The sequence below is a fragment of the Bos taurus genome, chromosome 2, assembly GCF_002263795.3.
Source record: "Bos taurus isolate L1 Dominette 01449 registration number 42190680 breed Hereford chromosome 2, ARS-UCD2.0, whole genome shotgun sequence".
In the NCBI taxonomy this organism is placed as follows: domain Eukaryota; kingdom Metazoa; phylum Chordata; class Mammalia; order Artiodactyla; family Bovidae; genus Bos; species Bos taurus.
This window is the reverse complement of record NC_037329.1, coordinates 65,358,906-65,377,457: the sequence shown is the minus strand read 5'-3', so window position 1 is coordinate 65,377,457 and position 18,552 is coordinate 65,358,906. Positions and strand designations below refer to the sequence as shown.

Sequence of the window (18,552 nt, the reverse complement as noted above, 5' to 3'; positions counted from 1 at the left end):
CATCTGGAGGCTCAGGCACCACCCTCGTCCTTCGCTCCAGTTCAACCACCCACGCCTTCTTCCCTCTTCTCATTCCACCGCGCCCTGCTTCCCTTCTTCCCATCTCCTCTCTGCCGTCCCAGCGGCGTCTTCTCGCTCTGTGCCCAGCGCCCGTCAATAGACAAACCAACCTAGACGTACACCCTCCTGCCGCCTGCAGTCGCGCAGTCGTGACGAAACCCGTGCGCCACCGCCCTTGCGCCGGAGAGAGGGGCGGGGCCGCAGGCCGGGCTGGCAGGCTGGCCGGCCGGGGGCGGGGCCGGGGCCAGGGTCCAGCTCAGGGCCTCCGCGGCCATCGCTGCCTGCGCGGTTCCTTACCTTCGCCCGCCCCCAGCCCTCCCGAACCGAGTGGAGCCGGTTGGCGTCGGCAGTGTCGCCCCGAGGCCCACCGCGGCTTCAGGGGCTAGGCCTGCGCGCAGCGCAATGACAGGCGGTGCGAGAGCTCTGTGAGTCCGAGGCCGCGGCCGTGGCCCTGGGCGGCGGCGGGTCCGGGCCGGGTCCGCTCATGGTGCCGCCACGACACCATCCCGGGGCAGGAAGGCCAGGTAAGTAGGCACAGGATGGCCGCGAAATCACTCGGAACCGAAGCCGGGGACCGAGGGCTCCGAACAGCCCCACTCTTGAGCCTCTGGTAGCAGCCGAGGTGCTCTGACCGAAATGGCCACAGTGTCTGGGGACCTATTGAAGGGGAGGCTGACAGGGGCGCGCGAGCCCAGTCTAGACTCTGGTAGTTGAGGAAGCTTCCCGGCGCCGCCGCCTCAGGGCTTTAATCTCTTTCTCCGGGGAGACGTCACTGCCTTAACTTTCTTTTTTTCCCTCCTCGAAAAAAGGAAGATTCCCTTGAACAGCTGTTTCCCCACCCACCTCCTGAATGACTATTTCGGATCGAAATAGTAGACACACTGAAGGGTGGGTGGGGGAAGCGTGGAGGATCCTTTCCCTTGACCATGTGAGGTGCTTGGAAACGTGCCCTCAATACACAAAACAAATCGCTTCCTCTCAAATCTGCCAAGTCCACTCAAGATCTGGGACGGAGAAGACACTTAGAAACAGGCGCGTGTCTAGACACTGTCCGGGGGTTGGGTGCCTCTGAAGAGAGTAGCAAGAGCGGCGAATCCAGTTCTGTCTTTATGAAACTATTATGAAGCTGTTCTTCACTAGTGAAGTATTCTTAAATATGCTGATTGTTGAATTTTGCTTTTTTTCTTTGTATCGTATTCTTTGAGTATAATTTGAAATGTATAGTAGATAACAGAAGTGTAGAGAAAAATGTCAGTTATATTTCACATACTCGATATTCTTTCATTTGCTTTCATTTTAAAGGTGAAGAGTGAAAAAGAGCTTATGAGTCTTATTTTGAGTGGTTGATGTTTTCACAAGCATTATTCTGTGGTGATTTTTAGGTGCACTGAGTTCTTCACCTCCGTTTAGACTCAGATCTTCTAAGTTTTCAGGCATTGCTCTTCAAGATCTCAGAAAGGCCTTTAAAATAAGGTAAATTCAACACTTAAAAAAAACAAAAACTGTGTGACTTTGAACATTAGCTTAACAAATGTCATACTTCTGTTGTACTTATATTCTCATTTTTATATGGTTATTTTTTAAAGATCCTTTCTAATGTAATCTGTGTTTTTCTAAAAACAGACTGCAAATGGTGTGTGTGTTTATCATGAACCGAATGAATTCCCAGAGCAGTGGTTTCACTCAGCGGAAGCGAATGGCTCTTGGGATTGTTATTCTCCTACTTGTTGATGTGATATGGGTTGCATCCTCAGAACTTACTTCGGTATGTAAGCCTTATCTAGGAATGATGCTGTGTTATTGAAATATCGTTATATTTATCTCTAGCCATTACTGTCTCTCATGCCCACTTAAGTGGTATTTTGAATATTGTTAAATTTTCTTTTATAACGAACGAGTATCAATTCAAGTTGAAGCTGAAAGGATACTGTTTTTATTGTTTCATTCAGTTTTCTTAAATCCCTAGAAGGAGGTTATGTAGAAAATGAGATACATGCCTATTTTCTTAATATTTGTGGGTTTTTGGTGTTTTTTTTTTTCTCTAAATTTATTTCTTTTTTTATAAATACTATTTTCTAGTGGAACAGCCATACAGGAGTCACCATTTAGTAGAAAGTGAAAATACTTTTGGACAAATGATTGAAAGTGATCCGAGTTTTCATGTATGGTCACTATTGTACACATACATTGGTGCATGGACATTTATGTGTTTGCTGATTTAAACGTTCTTGTGAAATACATGTATAGGGTGATTGCCTTTAATTAAATTTTATTTTGTTTTTATTGATGACCTGTTGGTAGTAATGTGGTATTTTGAGTTCACAAGCTAGTTTTTCTTTCAACTTGTATAGGTACTTAATTCACTTTAGTTAACGATCCCTGCAAAAATTCATTTTCAGAAATTACTGTTTCAACTTACATGTTGCTATATTAAGGCAAAAGGAAGACTAGCATTTATAAAATGAATTTAAATGTCAAAGGAAGCAGTGCGATACTGCTGGTCATCCCACGTGGTAGCTAAGTAAATAGTTGACATTGGCATTGTATCTGATGAATAAATTTTTAGCCTTTTTGGAGTTAGACTCTGGAATACATTAGGCCATTGATTTTTCACTCTTCTACAAACTTTTTTTTTTTTTTAAGATTAGCATTCTGTAGTTTAACTACAAAGAAATCTGTTTAATGTTGATAGGGAAATACGCTTATCTTTAAAATTTTATTTTAGTTTCAAATAGTTTAGTTTTTATTTATTGTGTTGGTTACTTCCTTTGACATCATAGCATGAGGCTGGTAATGGCTACAAGTCTTACTTTGAATGATGCCAATTTGAGCACTGTAAGTTCCTCATCAGTCTTTATGTAGTTGTTGAATATCCATATGATTATTGTCCAGATAGAGTATTTCACTGCTGCTGCTGCTACTGCTGCTAAGTTGCTTCAGTCGTATCTGACCCTGTGTGACCCCATAGATGGCAGCCCACCGGGCTCCCCCGTCCCTGGGATTCTCCAGGCAAGAACACTGGAGTGGGTTGCCATTTCCTTCTCCAGTGCGTGAAAGTGAAAGTGAGGTCGCTCAGTCGTGTCCGACTCCTAGCGACCCCACGGACTGCCTACCAGGCTCCTCTGTCCATGGGATTTTCCAGGCAAGAGTACTGGAGAGAGTATTTCACTAGAGGTTATAAAATGTTGATTTTTCTAAGGATCATTCCTTCTGCATTTATTAGTTGAAATTCTTTAAGGAGAACTTTTCTGCAACTACTGTTTGGTTATCCTGAAACATGGTTCATATGGGAAAGTTTGGATACATCTTTATTCCCTTTCTTTATTCATTTTAAATTAATGTTACCTAGCAACTTCCAGAAATAATCATTGAGCATTTTTTGTATATCATTATACATTTAGGGATTTTTGTATGTTTGATGTGTTTTAAACAATTGTGGTTATTAATTATTTTATGTAAAATTAGATAGCCAATGGAAATTTGCTGTATTTGCTATATGACACAGGGAGCTCAAATCCACTGCTTTGTGACAACTTAATGGATTGGATGGGGTGAGAGGTGGGAGGGAGGCTCAAGGGGGTGGGTACATACATATGTACCTATGGCTGATTCATGTTAATATATGGCAGAAACCATTACAATATTGTAAAGCAATTATCCTCCAATTAAAAATAAATAAATTTAAATTTTAAAAAAGAAATAGGATTGTGCTTATTATCCCTTTGATGCTTAAACTGCCCTATCTTTGGCCAGTGAGAGCACCTTTAAATTGTCTCTAGTGTCTTTTTTCAGTAGGACCCCATCCTGTTTGCCTTTTGACACAAAATGTCCTAGACTTATGTCATACATTCCTGCCTTGGATTTGACCCTTTCTTCAAGGATCAATGGTTTTTTTGTTTTCAAAGTGGTACAGATTATCATCTGGATTCTTGTGGTGCTCATTCCTTATGGGTTATTTTTTTCTAGGGCTTTCAATGCACATAACTAGGATTTTTTTTTGTTCATTTGTTTTTATTCCTTTTTTTTATTTTTTAACTTTACAATATTGTATTGGTTTTGCCATATACCAGCATGAATCCGCCACAGGTATACATGTGTTCACCATCCTGAACCCTCCTCCCTCCTCCCTCCCCGTACCATCCCTCTGGGTCGTCCCAGTGCACCAGCCCCAAGCATCCAGTATCATGCATCGAACCTGGACTGGTGACTTGTTTCATATATGATATTATACATGTTTCAGTGTCATTCTCCCAAATCATCCCACCCTCTCCCTCTCCCACAGAGTCCAAAAGACTTCTATACATCAGTGTCTCTTTTGCTGTCTTGTATACAGGGTTATTGTTACCATCTTTCTAAATTCCATATATATGCATTAGTATACTGTATTGGTGTTTTTCTTTCTGGCTTACTTCACTCTGTATAATCGGCTCCAGTTTCATCCACCTCATTAGAACTGATTCAAATGTATTCTTTTTAATGGCTGACTAATACTCCATTGTGTATATGTACCACAGCTTTCTTATCCATTCATCTGCTGATGGATATCTAGGTTGCTTCCATGTCCTGGCTATTATAAACAGTGCTGCGATGAACAGTGGGGTACACGTGTCTCTTTCAATTCTGGTTTCCTCAGTGTGTATGCCCAGCAGTGGGATTGTTCGGTCATAAGGCAGTTCTATTTCCGGTTTTTTAAGGAATCTCCACACTGTTTTCCATAGTGGCCATACTAGTTTGCATTCCCACCAACAGTGTAAGAGGGTTCCCTTTTCTCCACACCCTCTCCAGCATTTATTGCTTGTAGACTTTTGGATTGCAGCCATTCTGACTGGCGTGAAATGGTACCTCATTGTGGTTTTGATTTGCATTTCTCTGATAATGAGTGATGTTGAGCATCTTTTCATGTGTTTGTTAGCCATCTGTATGTCTTCTTTGGAGAAATGTCTATTTAGTTCTTTGGCCCATTTTTTGATTGGGTCATTTATTTTTCTGGAATTGAGCTGCAGGAGTTGCTTGTATATTTTTGAGAAAAGTTGTTTGTCAGTTGCTTCATTTGCTATTATTTTCTCCCAGTCTGAAGGCTGTCTTTTCTCCTTGCTTATAGTTTCCTTTGTTGTGGAGAAGCTTTTAAGTTTAATTAGGTCCCATTTGTTTATTTTTGCTTTTATTTCCAATATTCTGGGAGGTGGGTCATAGGGGATCCTGCTGTGATGTATGTTGGAGAGTGTTTTGTCTATGTTTTCCTCTAGGAGTTTTATAGTTTCTGGTCTTATGTTTAGATCTTTACTCCATTTTGAGTTTATTTTTGTGTATGGTGTTAGAAAGTGTTCTAGTTTCATTCTTTTACAAGTGGTTGACCCGTTTTCCTAGCACCACTTGTTAAAGAGATTGTCTTTAAGATTTTTTTTTTTGAAATAAAAATTATGAGTTCTTGCTGATATTTTCAATTTAAATGATGATAACAAGGATATCCTATGTAGTGCAGGGAACTATATTCAATACCATGTAATAACTTAAAATGGAAAAGAATCTGAAAAAATAGGTAGTTTATACATAGACACACACACACACACACACACACACACACACACACACACAACTGAATCGTCTTGCTGTACACCTGAAACTAAGACAGCATTGTAAATCAACTATACTTTTAAAAAAATCAAACAAAAATGATAATTGCAGGTTTTTTTTTTTTATAACTTCCTAATAATTTTAAACTTCATGCAGTTTTCTTAATAGCCCATACTTTTTCATTGGCTTTCTTTGTGCTATTTCCTCTGTTTGGGCTATTATTTAGCCTTTCAGATATGGATCAAGAATAGCTTCTTTTGGAAAATTTCTGTAACCTTCAGAATGATCTTTCTTTGGTATTCCCTTGGTACCCTGTACCCCACTGTCATGGTATTAGCATATTACACTGTGTATTCTTCTTATCTATATCTATCTATATATAAAATCTGGATCTTTTTATCTCCTCTCAGGAAAGCCTGTCTTACTTTGCCTTAGTCCCTAATATAGATACTGTTGCATAGTAGGTTTTCAGTGCAAACTAAAAACTTTTTTTTGCAAGTTGTTTAGAAATATTATGCTTGGCATATAAGAAAAAGACAATATTCAGAAATGAATTAAAAATATTTTTGTAGTCTCTTTTGATCTTTCCAAAAGTTAAAAATCTTTCCAAAGAGTTAAAAATCATGTAATAATCTTATTTTATTGGAAATGAGTAATGAGGTTTGTCTCAGTTTGTGTAACTGTTTTCCTCCACAGTATGTTTTTACTCAGTACAACAAACCATTCTTCAGCACCTTTGCAAAAACGTCTATGTTCGTTCTGTACCTTTTGGGCTTTATAGTTTGGAAGCCTTGGAGACAACAGTGCACAAGAGGATTTCGAGGAAAGCATGCTACTTTTGTAAGTTTTAAATTTCAAGTGTTTGTTGGAGAGGGGTTTTCAATTTTTCAAAGTACCAGTTTCTTGAAAGATGTCAGATTTTAAGTTGTTCAGTTAAATGAATGAAAATAGTATGATATATGAAAAACCTACTTTTGTTGATACTTTAAAATTTTTTCTAATCAGCTTGGCATCAGAATATTTTGTGAAAGATCAAAGGTACATAATCAGTTTCTTTCGCTTACCTTGTGATATCCTCTGAGTTGTTAAATATTATTTCAGTTCAGTTCAGAACATGTGGAGAAAATAATGGAAGAGAAGGGATAAGAAAAGTATCTAGAGTTTTGGTCATTTGCAGACCAGATGAATATCATCTAATTAGTTGATTATAGAAGAAAATAATTCAAAGTTTGTATGTTAAAATGAAAATAACATATTTCAGAGCATTTTTCAGATGTTTGGCTAATCAAATTATATTCTTTCATTAATGTGACATACATGCTTCTTTTTAAGTGTTGGGAAAAAATGACAGTTTATATAGTGATATATCTTCCTTGTAGTGGAAACTCAATTTTTGATAATAAAGAATATAAAACTATCTCTTACATTAATTCTTTTCTTTTTCTTTTGTTTTTAGATTCTCTATCCCTCTCTTTCTTTTTAAAATTTTGGTAACATATACATAACATCATATTTACCATTTTAATCATTTTTTTCTTTTACCCTATTTTTATTGTATTCAAATATATATAACATAAAATTTACTATTTTAACCATTTTAAAATGTGTAGTTCAGTGGAATTAAGTACATTTGTTTTTCTGTATAACCATTACCACTATCCATCTCCAGAACTTTTTTGTCATCCCAAGCAGAAACTCTGCTTGAATGCCCATTCTTTCCTTCCCCCAGCTTCTGGTAACCTATGTTTTATTTTCTGTTTCCATAAATCCTTTTCTTTTATGTGTACTACTTTTTGTGAATTAAAACAATATTATTTCTTGTCTTAGCTAATGAATGCATGCCTGAGAAATGAACTTTTTAGATTTTTATCGGGCTTTTCAGTAATTTTTGAGGTAAAGACTGGAAATTATACTCCTGTGCACAAAAACTTACCAAAATTATGAATATGAGTAGTTTTTACTTTGTAAAAGTTAAGATGTATACATTATAGAAATGCACATTCATTGTAGTATTACATGTAGGAATATGTTACATGTGTATTAATACATGTACATTGTTGAAAATTTTAAAGATATAGAGGAACAAAACAAAGAAAATAATAAATTCTACCATTCAAGGAATAATCTCTAACACTATTTTGGCATATGTACTACCATTCTTTTACATGTGTGTATTTTTGTTTCACTTTTTATAAGAATGAAATTATTCTGTTACATCCTGTTTTATTACTTGCTTTTTGTGCTTGATAGTATATCACAAACAACTTTTTATGAAACTTAACATTGTTGGAACATTTTTCAGTGTTAAGTATTTTTTAATTGCAGTAAAGTTCATTGTTGGAGACAAATTATGTTAACAGGAAGAATAAGAATAATCTATTCGTACTCTTACCATTCTAAGACCACTATAAATATTTGATACTATCCGTAGATATCTATTTATATGTATATATATTAAAAAAGATTTATAGCAGAAATAGGTTTGGTCTATATATATTGCTTTCTAACCTGACTTGATTTTTCATTTACCATATCGTGAATATTTTTCCAGACAAATAAACATTTGTTATCATTGTTTCCTATTTTATTTAACTAACAATTTTTAGAGTGTTTTCACCTTCTCTTTTGTTGTGAATAAATAGGAATGCCTTTGTATTCATATGTAGTTATTTAGTTAGGCTGAATTCCTAAAAGCATAATTGCTGGGTAAAACACCAGTGTCATTTTATGGCTTTTGATTCCTTTCACTAAATTAGCATCTGTAGTAGTTTCACCTGATTGATGTCTGTTAGCAGTGTGTAAGATTGAACTGTCAGCAGAACCCTAATCATTTGCCAGTAGGGTAGGTAGGCAGTGGTATCTTGTTTAATTTGCATGTTTTTGGTTACTTTTTTCATGTATTTGTTGCATAGTAGAATTTTTCTGTGAGTTGTCCATATCTTGTCCATTTTTCTACATTGACTCTTCCTTACTGATTTGAGCTGTGACTCACATCAGTTCTAGTTTGTAACATGAGTTTAATCGAATTTTATGTCTCATAATTTGTAGTTTGCAGATGCTGAAGGGTACTTTGCTGCTTGCACAACAGATACAACTATGAATAGTTCTTTGGTAAGTGTTTCTTTTCTCGTCAGGGAGAGACTGGGTGGAGTTGACCGTGGTGGGAAGGACTGAAATAACTTTGATAGCACCACAGCTATGTTAAGATAGTTGTATCTCCATGTTAGGTGCTCTCCACAAGAGTTGTAATTTGGTACTTTCTTTTTTTTTTTTTTGGTACTTTCTTTCCTTAGCGGCACCTGGGGCCTAGAAGCAAGCAATTCAGCCACCTCTAAGGGGAGAAGGGAAGAGGAAATTAGTTAAAGAGTGAAAAGAGAAAAGGAAGTCCTTTGTTTCTTACCAGCTTTGTCACATCATGTTTGTTATATTTTATCACTTAGAAGCAAATGCATTTACTTGAAACAGACTCTATAAGCAGATTGTGTATTCATTTCACAAATTTTTAAGAGCACTTAATATATTAAATACTTCTTCTAGACTCTTGAAATATAGCTTATGCTCCAGTGTGTGTTTGAGGAAGGAAGAGAGACAGATAATAAACAAGCTTACAAAGGAATTAACATAGTCACTCTATTTAATCTTGTTGGAGACAGTATGTAAGAATACTCTTTTTAGATCATTACTAAGTTATGTATTTAAAATGTATCATTCCAAGTGTGGTATTCTATTTGAGAAAGATTTTAAAGTTACTCTAAAATTTAGTACCAATTAATGAAGCACTATAGGTGACCTTATTGACTGTTTTTTAGTTCATCTGGCTCTTAGAACTACGGTTGCTTGCAAGATAGGTTATTCGGCACAGTGTAGGCTTTGTTAAACTTAGAGAAAGTGTCATGTCTTTTCTCTCTCGGATCTTTAGTGTCAACAAGACTAGTCATTGGGAATTCCCTGATGGTCGAGTGGTTAGGATCCTGTGCTTTTACTACTGAGGGTATGTGTTTGATCCATGATCAGGGAACTAAGATATCACAAAGCTGTGCAGCGCAGCAAAAAACAAAACAAAACACAAAATAACAGCAAAAAGAAAACTAGGGGAAGAAAACACAAGACTAATATCAGTTGTCTCTGTCAGTGTAGAAGACAAGAGTTGAAATGGCAACCTACTCTTCTACTGCTGCTGTGCTGTGCTCAGTCACATCTGACTCTTGGGACCCCATGAACTATAGGACCCATGAATTGTAGAGCCCTCCAGGCTCCTCTGTCCATGGGATTTTCCAGGCAAGAATACTGGAGTGAATTGGTCTTCCCGACCAAGGGATCAAACCCCGTCTCTTGCGTCTCTTGCATTGCAATATTGCAGATGAATTCTTTACCACTGTGCCACCTGGGAAGCCCTACTATTTTGCTAAGTTTTGCTGTTATCTGTAAGATGTACATGTCAAATTGTTTTAGGTCAAATGCTGTAATGCAACAAAGAGACTCTATTTCCAAATCCTGTTATCTCTTCATTTACTGAATAGTTTTAATTGACAGAATCTGTATCAGGAGTTAAATAAAAAAAAAAAAATATTTTATGTTGATTTAAGAAACTGTCTTTGGAGAATTGTACCTTGAATACAGATCATCTGAGAAACATTTGCAAAAACAGTTGAGGTGTTTAGAACCACTTAAAATGTAGAAAGAAAGCTGAGTGCTGAAGAATTGATGCTTTTGAACTGTGGTGTTGGAGAGGACTCTTGAGAGTCCCTTGGACTGCAAGGAGATCCAACCAGTCCATCCTAAAGGAGATCAGTCCTGGGTGTTCATTGGAAGGACTGATGTTGAAGCTGAGACTCCAATCCTTTGGCCACCTGATGCGAAGAGCTGACTCATTGGAAAAGACCCTGATGCTGGGAGGTATTGGGGGCAGGAGCAGAAGGGGACGACAGAGGATGAGATGGTTGGATGGCATCACCGACTCAATGGACATGAGTTTGGGTGAACTCTGGGAGTTGGTGATGGACAGGGAGGCCTGGCCTGCTGCAATTCATGGGGTCGCAATGAGTCGGATACGACTGAGCGACTGAATTGAACTGAACTGAAAAATGTAGATCTTTAGAGCATGGTTAGACAAACCTGAATTTAATTCTGTTGTCTACCACTCAATTATTTTATATCTCAACTTCTAGAAAAGTTCCTTTAAAATTCCATTTTATAAAGTTGTTGTGAGGACTAATGAGAAATGTAAGTTTACCTGCTCTGGACATGAGAAGTAAGAACTGATAAGAGGAAGCTATTTTTCTATCTGTTAATCTAGTTCAGATTTTTAGGAATTTTTGGTTTTAGGTGACTCAAGTAGTAAGGGGAAGCAATTTGGCAAATTTGTATACATATTATACATGTGATTATTTGTTCATTGTCTGCCTTCCCCATTAGACTGACTGATCATTGAGAACAGAGATTTTGTTTCTATTCACTGTTACATCCCCAGGACCTAGAACAGTACCTGACATAGTAGACACTCAATATATATATCTTAAAAGAATGAATGAAAAGGAATGGGAGATAATCTATTAGCTGAGAGAGGTCTGTTTTTATGATTTTTAAATGTTAAATATCATAATGTGCCAGTGCTGTTCGATTACATTTCTAAACTTTAAACTTATTCTTTCTGTCTTTGTACCTGAGTGGATCATTTGAGTTTCCTTTTTAAGTCTTGAAAATGCATTTTGGGAAAATTATGCTGTATAAGCATGGTGGTGAAAGGCTCTCTTTTGGGTGGTATCTGTGTCTATAAACCATTCACTTAAATTTAGCCAGTGTATCAGATATTATACTTGCTGTTTATATTTGTTTCTGTTTTTGCTGCATTCCAGAGTGAGCCTCTATATGTTCCTGTGAAATTTCATGATCTTCCAAGTGAAAAACCTGAGAACACAAACATTGATACTGAAAAAAGTAAGCAAAACTTAGAATTTCATGACTTAGAAATGGATGAAAATTTTAGCTTTTCATTCAAGCCATTCCAAAATTAAGTGGTTCTGTGGGTTGCCTATTCCATGTGGTATTGGTTCAACCTGTAGTTGTCTGGTAGTTTGACTGGAAGTTTTCATTAATTCAATGGAAATAGCTTCCAAATACCAGAAATCTCTATGGTGTTACTGTAAACATAGATTTATTTTTTAATCAACAATGTTTTCTGCAACCAGGCCATCAAAGACGTTGATAGCGAATTACAGGAGTTTTGCCAGTTGTGAATGTGATAAGGAAAGCCAGCTTCAGTGTAAAGTGAAGAACTTATCTATGATATTCTCTTGCAAGTAGTGGAACTGTAGAAGAATGTTCTGCATGCTTGACTAGGAAAATAATTCTCATAAATTGAATATCTATGAGAAAAAATCCAAATAAGCTTTTACTATAAATGCCGGGCTGGATGAGTTACAAGCTGAAATCAAGATTGCTGGGAGAAATAACAAACTCAGATATGCAGATGATACCACTCCAATGGCAGAAAGCGAAGAGGAACTGAAGAACCTCTTGGTGAGGGTGAAAGAGGAGAGTGAAAAAGCTGGTTTAAAACTCAGTATTAAAAATGTTAAGATCATGGCATCTTGTCCCATCACTTCATGGCAAATAGAAGGGGAAAAGATGGAAGCAGTGACAGATTTCCTTTTTTTTGAGCTCTAAACTCATTACTTTACTGACAAAGGTCCTAGTCAAAGCTATGTTTTTTCCAGTAGTCATGTATGGATGTGAGAGTTGGGCCAAAAAGAAGGCTGCGTGTGAAAGAATTGAAGCTTTTGAACTGTGGTGTTGGAGAAGACTCTTGAGAATCCTTTGGACTGCAAGGAGATCAAACCAGTTAATCCTAAAGGGAATCAGTCCTGAGTATTCATTGGAAGGACTGATGATGAAGCTGAAACTCCAATACTCTGGCCACCTGATGTGAAGAACCAACTCATTGGAAAAGACCTTGATGCTGGGCAAGGTTGAAGGCAGGAGGAGAGAGCCACAGAGGACAAGATGGTTGGATGGCATCACCGATTCACTGGACATGAACTTGAGCAAACTCTGGGAGATGGTGAGGAACAGGCAGGCCTGGCATGCTGCAGTCCATGGGGTTGCACAGAATTGGACATGACTTTGCGACTGAACAATATAAATGCTAAAATAATATTCATACTATATCCTGAATCAGGCAGTTGTGCATGTATACAGTTGAAGAAACTTTATTTGAATATTGGTCTCATTTTAAAATCATCAAAATGTTTCATAAATGGAAACATTTTTTCTTGCAAACTCTTTTCCATAAGCAGAGCTGTCCCATATAATAATGTAACTGTTTTTTTTTTGACTATTCAAACGTGATCATAGATAAATTATATGCATTTATCATTATATTAAAACTTTTAACTTTTGTTGGGTGTGAGGGGAAATGTTTAATGATTTTGTACTATATTTTTCCTTTTAAGTTCCCAAAAAGTCTCGTGTAAGATTTAGTAATATTATGGAGATTCGACAACTTCCATCAAGCCATGCATTGGAAGCTAAGTTGTCTCGCATGTCATATCCTACTGTGAAAGAACAAGAATCCTTACTCAAAACTGTGGGGAAACTTACGGCAACTCAAGTAGCAAAAATTAGCTTTTTTTTTTGCTTTGTGGTAAGTCTTCTCTTTATTATATGTTTGGAATTTGAATTTTAAGACAGTATACATACCAACAATATACTATGGAAGTGTAAGACAATTTAGGTTGCTTAATCATGACTCTAAACTCTGTTATCTGTCATCAGAGGGAAATTAGAGTATTAAAGTTAATAATTACTAGTCATATGTGAAAGAATGTAATAAATACTGTACACTACAACTACTCATATATATTTAGAATTTGGATAATAAATAGTTATTTTATACTATGATATATATTAATACAAATGCTAGTAAATATCCAGATAAGAGTTTGCATTGACTGCATTGATTTCTTCAAATAATTGCTTTTGTAGTTTTACTTAAAATTCGTATGTGTGCTGTCATGTCAGTTGTGTCTGATTCTTTGCGAACTTATGGACTATAGCCCACCAGGCTCCTCTGTCCATGGGATTCTCCAGGCAAGAATACTGGAGTGGGTTGCTATTTCCTCCTCCAGGGGATCTTCCCAACCCAGGATTGAACCCGGGTCTTTTATATCTGCCGCATTGACAGGCAGGTTCTTTACCACTAGTGTCACCTGGGAAGCCATATAAATGTGGTCAAAATATTACTAGTATTTATAGTAAACATTTTTTCAGAATATTTTATTATAGCTTCTCAATTATTTTGATTTAGAAACCAAAAAATATGCTTAGTGTTTCACATAAAAAATTCATTTAGCAAATAAAATATTATTTTAGGCTAATCTTGGATTGGACAACTTGTCTGAGTAAGTAAAAACTCTGATTTACAATTTAAAAATGAATTTTAATACTCAACCTATTCCAAGGTTGTTTTGTATGAACCTTTAGGATTTAAATATATACTGAGCACTTAAAAAAATTAGGTAATGATGCAGTGCTAATGTCAATATTATTAGCCTGATTATTAGATTTTTTTTTTTACATTACAGTTTTGCTTCATATATACGGCATAGCCAATTTTTCACCATCCTCTGCCTGAATAACCTCTGTTTTAGTGATACCTTGATTAATATATTCAGGAATGAAAATCAAAGAATCTTTGGGAGTTGTAATATGGTAACTACATATGTAATAAGGTTAATTTAAAGGCTCATGTATTTAGATTATGCTATTATGATTTCCATTACCTTGTTTTAAATGTGTAAAGCAAGACTAAAATTAATTAATTTTATCTCTTTAACTTTTAAAGGAGACATGAGGTGAAACGCAAAAAATCTATATAGTAAAAGTTTAAAAGGAGGCGAGAGATAAGAACCAGATTAAACATATAATGTCTGTATAGGGGGCAAACTGACTGTGGAATGCGTTGATTATGTCAGGAACTTCCACTAAAAGAAAGCACACAATTTATCTCTAGGCAGTTTGACAGGAAGGAAAGGTGGAGACCTTTCTGATTTACGTAGCTTGTTGTCTATTAAAAAGAAGTACTTCTCTTTATTGATAAAGTTAACTTTTCCCAACTCAAAACTGAGAGAATAAATTTCATAGGCAGTAAGACATTGTTCGAGAAGGCAATAGGACCCCACTCCAGACTTTTGCCTGGAAAATCCCATGGACAGAGGAGCCTGGTGGGCTGCCGTCTACAGGGTGACACAGAGTCGGACATGATTGAGCGACTTCACTTTCACTTTCCACTTTCATGCATTGGAGAAGGAAATGGTAACCCACTCCAGTGTTCTTGCCTGGAGAATCCCAGGGACGGGGGAGCCTGGTGGGCTGCCGTCTATGGGGTTGCACAGAGTCGGACACGACTGAAGCGACTTAGCAGCAGCAGCAAGATATTGTTCTGTATAGCAGATTTACAGGTAGATATGTGCAGATAATAACCTTTTAGAAAGATTGAAGTAAAATATACATATCACAAAGCTTACTGTTTTAATTATTTTTAAGTGTACAAGTCAGTGGCATTAAATACATTCACACTGTTTTGCAAACATCTCCAGTGCCTGTCAGGAGAACTTTTTTCATGTTGCAAAACTGAAACTCTATACCCATTAAATGATAATTTCCCTTTCCCACCTGCCTTAGCTGCTGACAGCTACCATTTTATTTTTTGTCTCTGTGAGCTTAACTGCTCTGAGTACTTTATTTAGATAGAATTATACAACATTTTTCCTCTTGTGACTGACTTTTTTCACTTCATAATTTAATAAATTATTCTTGTTCTTCAGGGTTTATATTTGTATCATGTTCAGAATATTTTTCTTTTTAAGGCTGTATAATAGTCCATTCTGTGTATATACCACATTTTGTTTATCTGTTCATCCATTGATATACACTTGGATTGCTTCCACTTTTAATAGTCTTTGAAACATGTAAAATATCATGTATGAAATGAGAAACCAGTCCAGGTTCGATGCACGATACTGGATGCTTGGGGCTAGTGCAGTGGGATGACCCAGAGGGATGGTATGGGGAGGGAGGAGGGAGTAGGGTTTAGGATGGGGAACACATGTATACCTGTGGCGGATTCATTTTGATATTTGGCAAAACTAATACAATTATGTAAAGTTTAAAAATAAAATAAAATTAAAAAAAAAAAGAAAAATCAGTATTAAGTACATTATTAATATAAGAGCAGGGAGCTATGTTAATCTTTAGTAAAGGCATTTCTATAGGAAGTCAGAGTAGTACAGTCCAGGAATTCAACTTTTTAGAAACCTGACTCAATAGAGTGATAAGCTTAGTTGAGGTCTAGAGCAGTGCTATTCAGTAGAAATATAATGTGAGCCTCAAATATAGGTCATATATGTATTTTTAAATTTTCTAGTAGCCACATTAAAAAAAGAGAAAGTTATTTTTTTTCTTGTGTCTTTATTTGAGAATTATTTGAAAATTTAGCTGTTTTAGAATTTTGCCAACCATAAATGAGTTTTTGTATTCCATCAACTGCAGGGCCCATAATGAGGCTTTGTACTTAGTATGATGTCTTTCATCTTTGGCCTTTGAAATGCTTTATAGGCTTTAATTAATTATTTGTTTTTCTTTTTTTGGAGTATAATTATTTTACAACATTGTGTTAGTTTCTGCTGTGCAGAGTGAATCAGGTATATGTATACATATATCCCTTCTCTCTTGAGCCTCCCTCCCACCTGCTCCATCCCACTTCTTTAGGTCATCACAGCACTGAGCTGAGATCCGTGTGCTATATAGCAACTTCCCACTAGCTATGTTTTCCACATGGTAGTGTATGTATGTCAATCCTAACCTCCCACTTCGTCCCACTCTCCCCTCCCCACTGTGTCCTCAGGTCCTCTCTCTAAGTCTGCATCTCAGTTTCTACCCTGCAAATAGGTTCATTGGTACCATTTTTCTAAATTCCATATATATTCGTTAATATATGATACTTCTTTTTCTCTTTGTGAGTTACTTCACTCTGTGTGACAGACTCTAGGTCCATCCATACCACATAAGTAAAATTAATTTTAATACTATATTTTTATTTAATCCACTTTATGTATATAAAACACTTGAACATACTCTTGATATAAAGATGATTGATGAGATAGTTTGCATTCTTTTTTTTGTACTAAAATCTTCTAAACATTTCAGTTTTTAAATATTTTTTTCTATTTCATTTCATTTTCTGTTTTTATTTCAATTTCTAAACATTTCAATTCAAGCTAGCCATATTTCATTTGCTTAATAGTGACATGTGGCTAGTGGCTAGTGTATTGGACATTGCAGTTCAAAAGGAGTTAATAATTACTGTATTTGCCAGCCCTCCTTTAATTATTTTGTCTCATTAGGGCTTATGGTGTTACAGTTTTTTTCTGTAAAGTACAATTTAGGTCTCACAGGCTTTTACGCTAGTTTTAAAATCAATTACCACTCATGAAATAATGAAGTATTATATAAATTATTTGTGATAGCTCAATTATTAGTAAGTGGTTGTCCTCAACTCTGAAATAATGAAGAGAAACATTGTAAAAATAATTTTTACTGAGGGTAATTGAGATGGTCTGACTTTGTGATGAGGCTGCCTTGAGTTTGAGAGCCAGAGAATGGAATTTGGGGAGAACTGGAGAGTGGGAAGATTTTTCTGGAAAGAGTTCATAGCTAATGATGAGTAGTTAGAATCTTTGCATTCCTACCATCTAAATGGTCTTATTTTATTTCTTTATCTTGCATTAGCAGAGAGCAGTGAGATTGTTTGGAAAGTGAGCACAGTATTTAAGTATTAAAATGGTAAGGAAAGTAGGTCAAGAAAGCTAATTATCACCTGATAAGCATTACCTATTCTTGCAGAAAATCTCCAAAAGATAATTAAAGGGCAGAATCTTCTGCTTCTTGTTTAGTGCATCAACTGCAAGCAGTTGTGGCTCCTATTGCAATATATATTTGATATTGCTCATGCTGCCATTTGCTAACCTCATTTTTTATTTAGATAGTCAAGTGAAATTAGGATGTCAGAAGACTACAGATGGAATCAGAGTCTCTGCTGTGCTTTCAGTCTGGCTTTAGCTTACAGTGTAGACTGAATGGAGACTTCTAGGCTCTCAACCATCTGCTGCTTCCTAGCAGTGTGCTAAAATCATGTGTCTATACTGCTTCTTTGAAATATAAACGCTGATAATCATACCACTCACTTAACTAAAAGTTCTGAAAGAGATCAGGAGATGTCCCTCCCTTAACAGAGACAAATCATTCTCCAGCAGAACATGATTATCCAGTCCATCTGTTTAAGCAACAGAAAACAGGTAGACAAGCAGTTAATTTACTTAGACCAACAATCTGCTTCTTAATGTATGCTACATTAGGGACACTCATGCACATGTGTCCCAGGAGGCATATGCTAAAATGTTCTTGGTAGCATTGTTTGGAATAGTCAAAAAAATGTCCACCAACAGAAAATAGATAAGTTGTTGTAAATTGCATTAGAATATCTGATGGCAGTGAAAATAACTTTGTATGCACATACACACAAACATCAGGCTTCGTCAAAAGAGGCCTTATTTCTTATTCTCTAAATCAAAGTGGGCCCAGGGTTGGGAATATAAAGATACCCTAGCTTAGATGAGCAAAAGGGAAGAAAGAAGGGGAAAAAAATTCCCATAACTGGAAAACCTCCAGTTTTGGTGTTATGTCTCAAAACTGAGAATCACAGAAACAATCACAGTTAGCCAGTAAATTCACAGTATTCTTGGACATTCTAAAATTTCCAAAGTGAATACAGCCTTTGTCTGTATCAGTCTGGCCAGTTCCATCTCCTTAAGCATCACCTGTTCAATTGATTTCTCTTAAATTTGATTTAGATAAATTTAA

The 18,552-nt window shown here is 36.4% G+C and overlaps 1 protein-coding gene across 3 annotated transcripts in view; it reads left to right on the top strand.

The window, feature by feature from the left end:
* Positions 1-306: 306 nt before the first annotated feature.
* Positions 307-18,552, top strand: part of SLC35F5 (solute carrier family 35 member F5) — a 41,868-nt gene continuing 23,622 nt past the window's right edge. The window contains exons 1-7 of one of the 3 annotated variants that reach the window (XR_003030148.2): positions 307-584; positions 1,443-1,533; positions 1,684-1,825; positions 6,331-6,474; positions 8,683-8,745; positions 11,490-11,571; positions 13,086-13,276. Coding sequence is in view for 2 of the 3 variants with exons in the window: in NM_001101242.1 (NP_001094712.1) it covers positions 545-584; positions 1,443-1,533; positions 1,684-1,825; positions 6,331-6,474; positions 8,683-8,745; positions 11,490-11,571; positions 13,086-13,276 (753 nt within the window). In the remaining variant the exon portion in view is untranslated. 3 annotated transcript variants of the gene reach the window in all.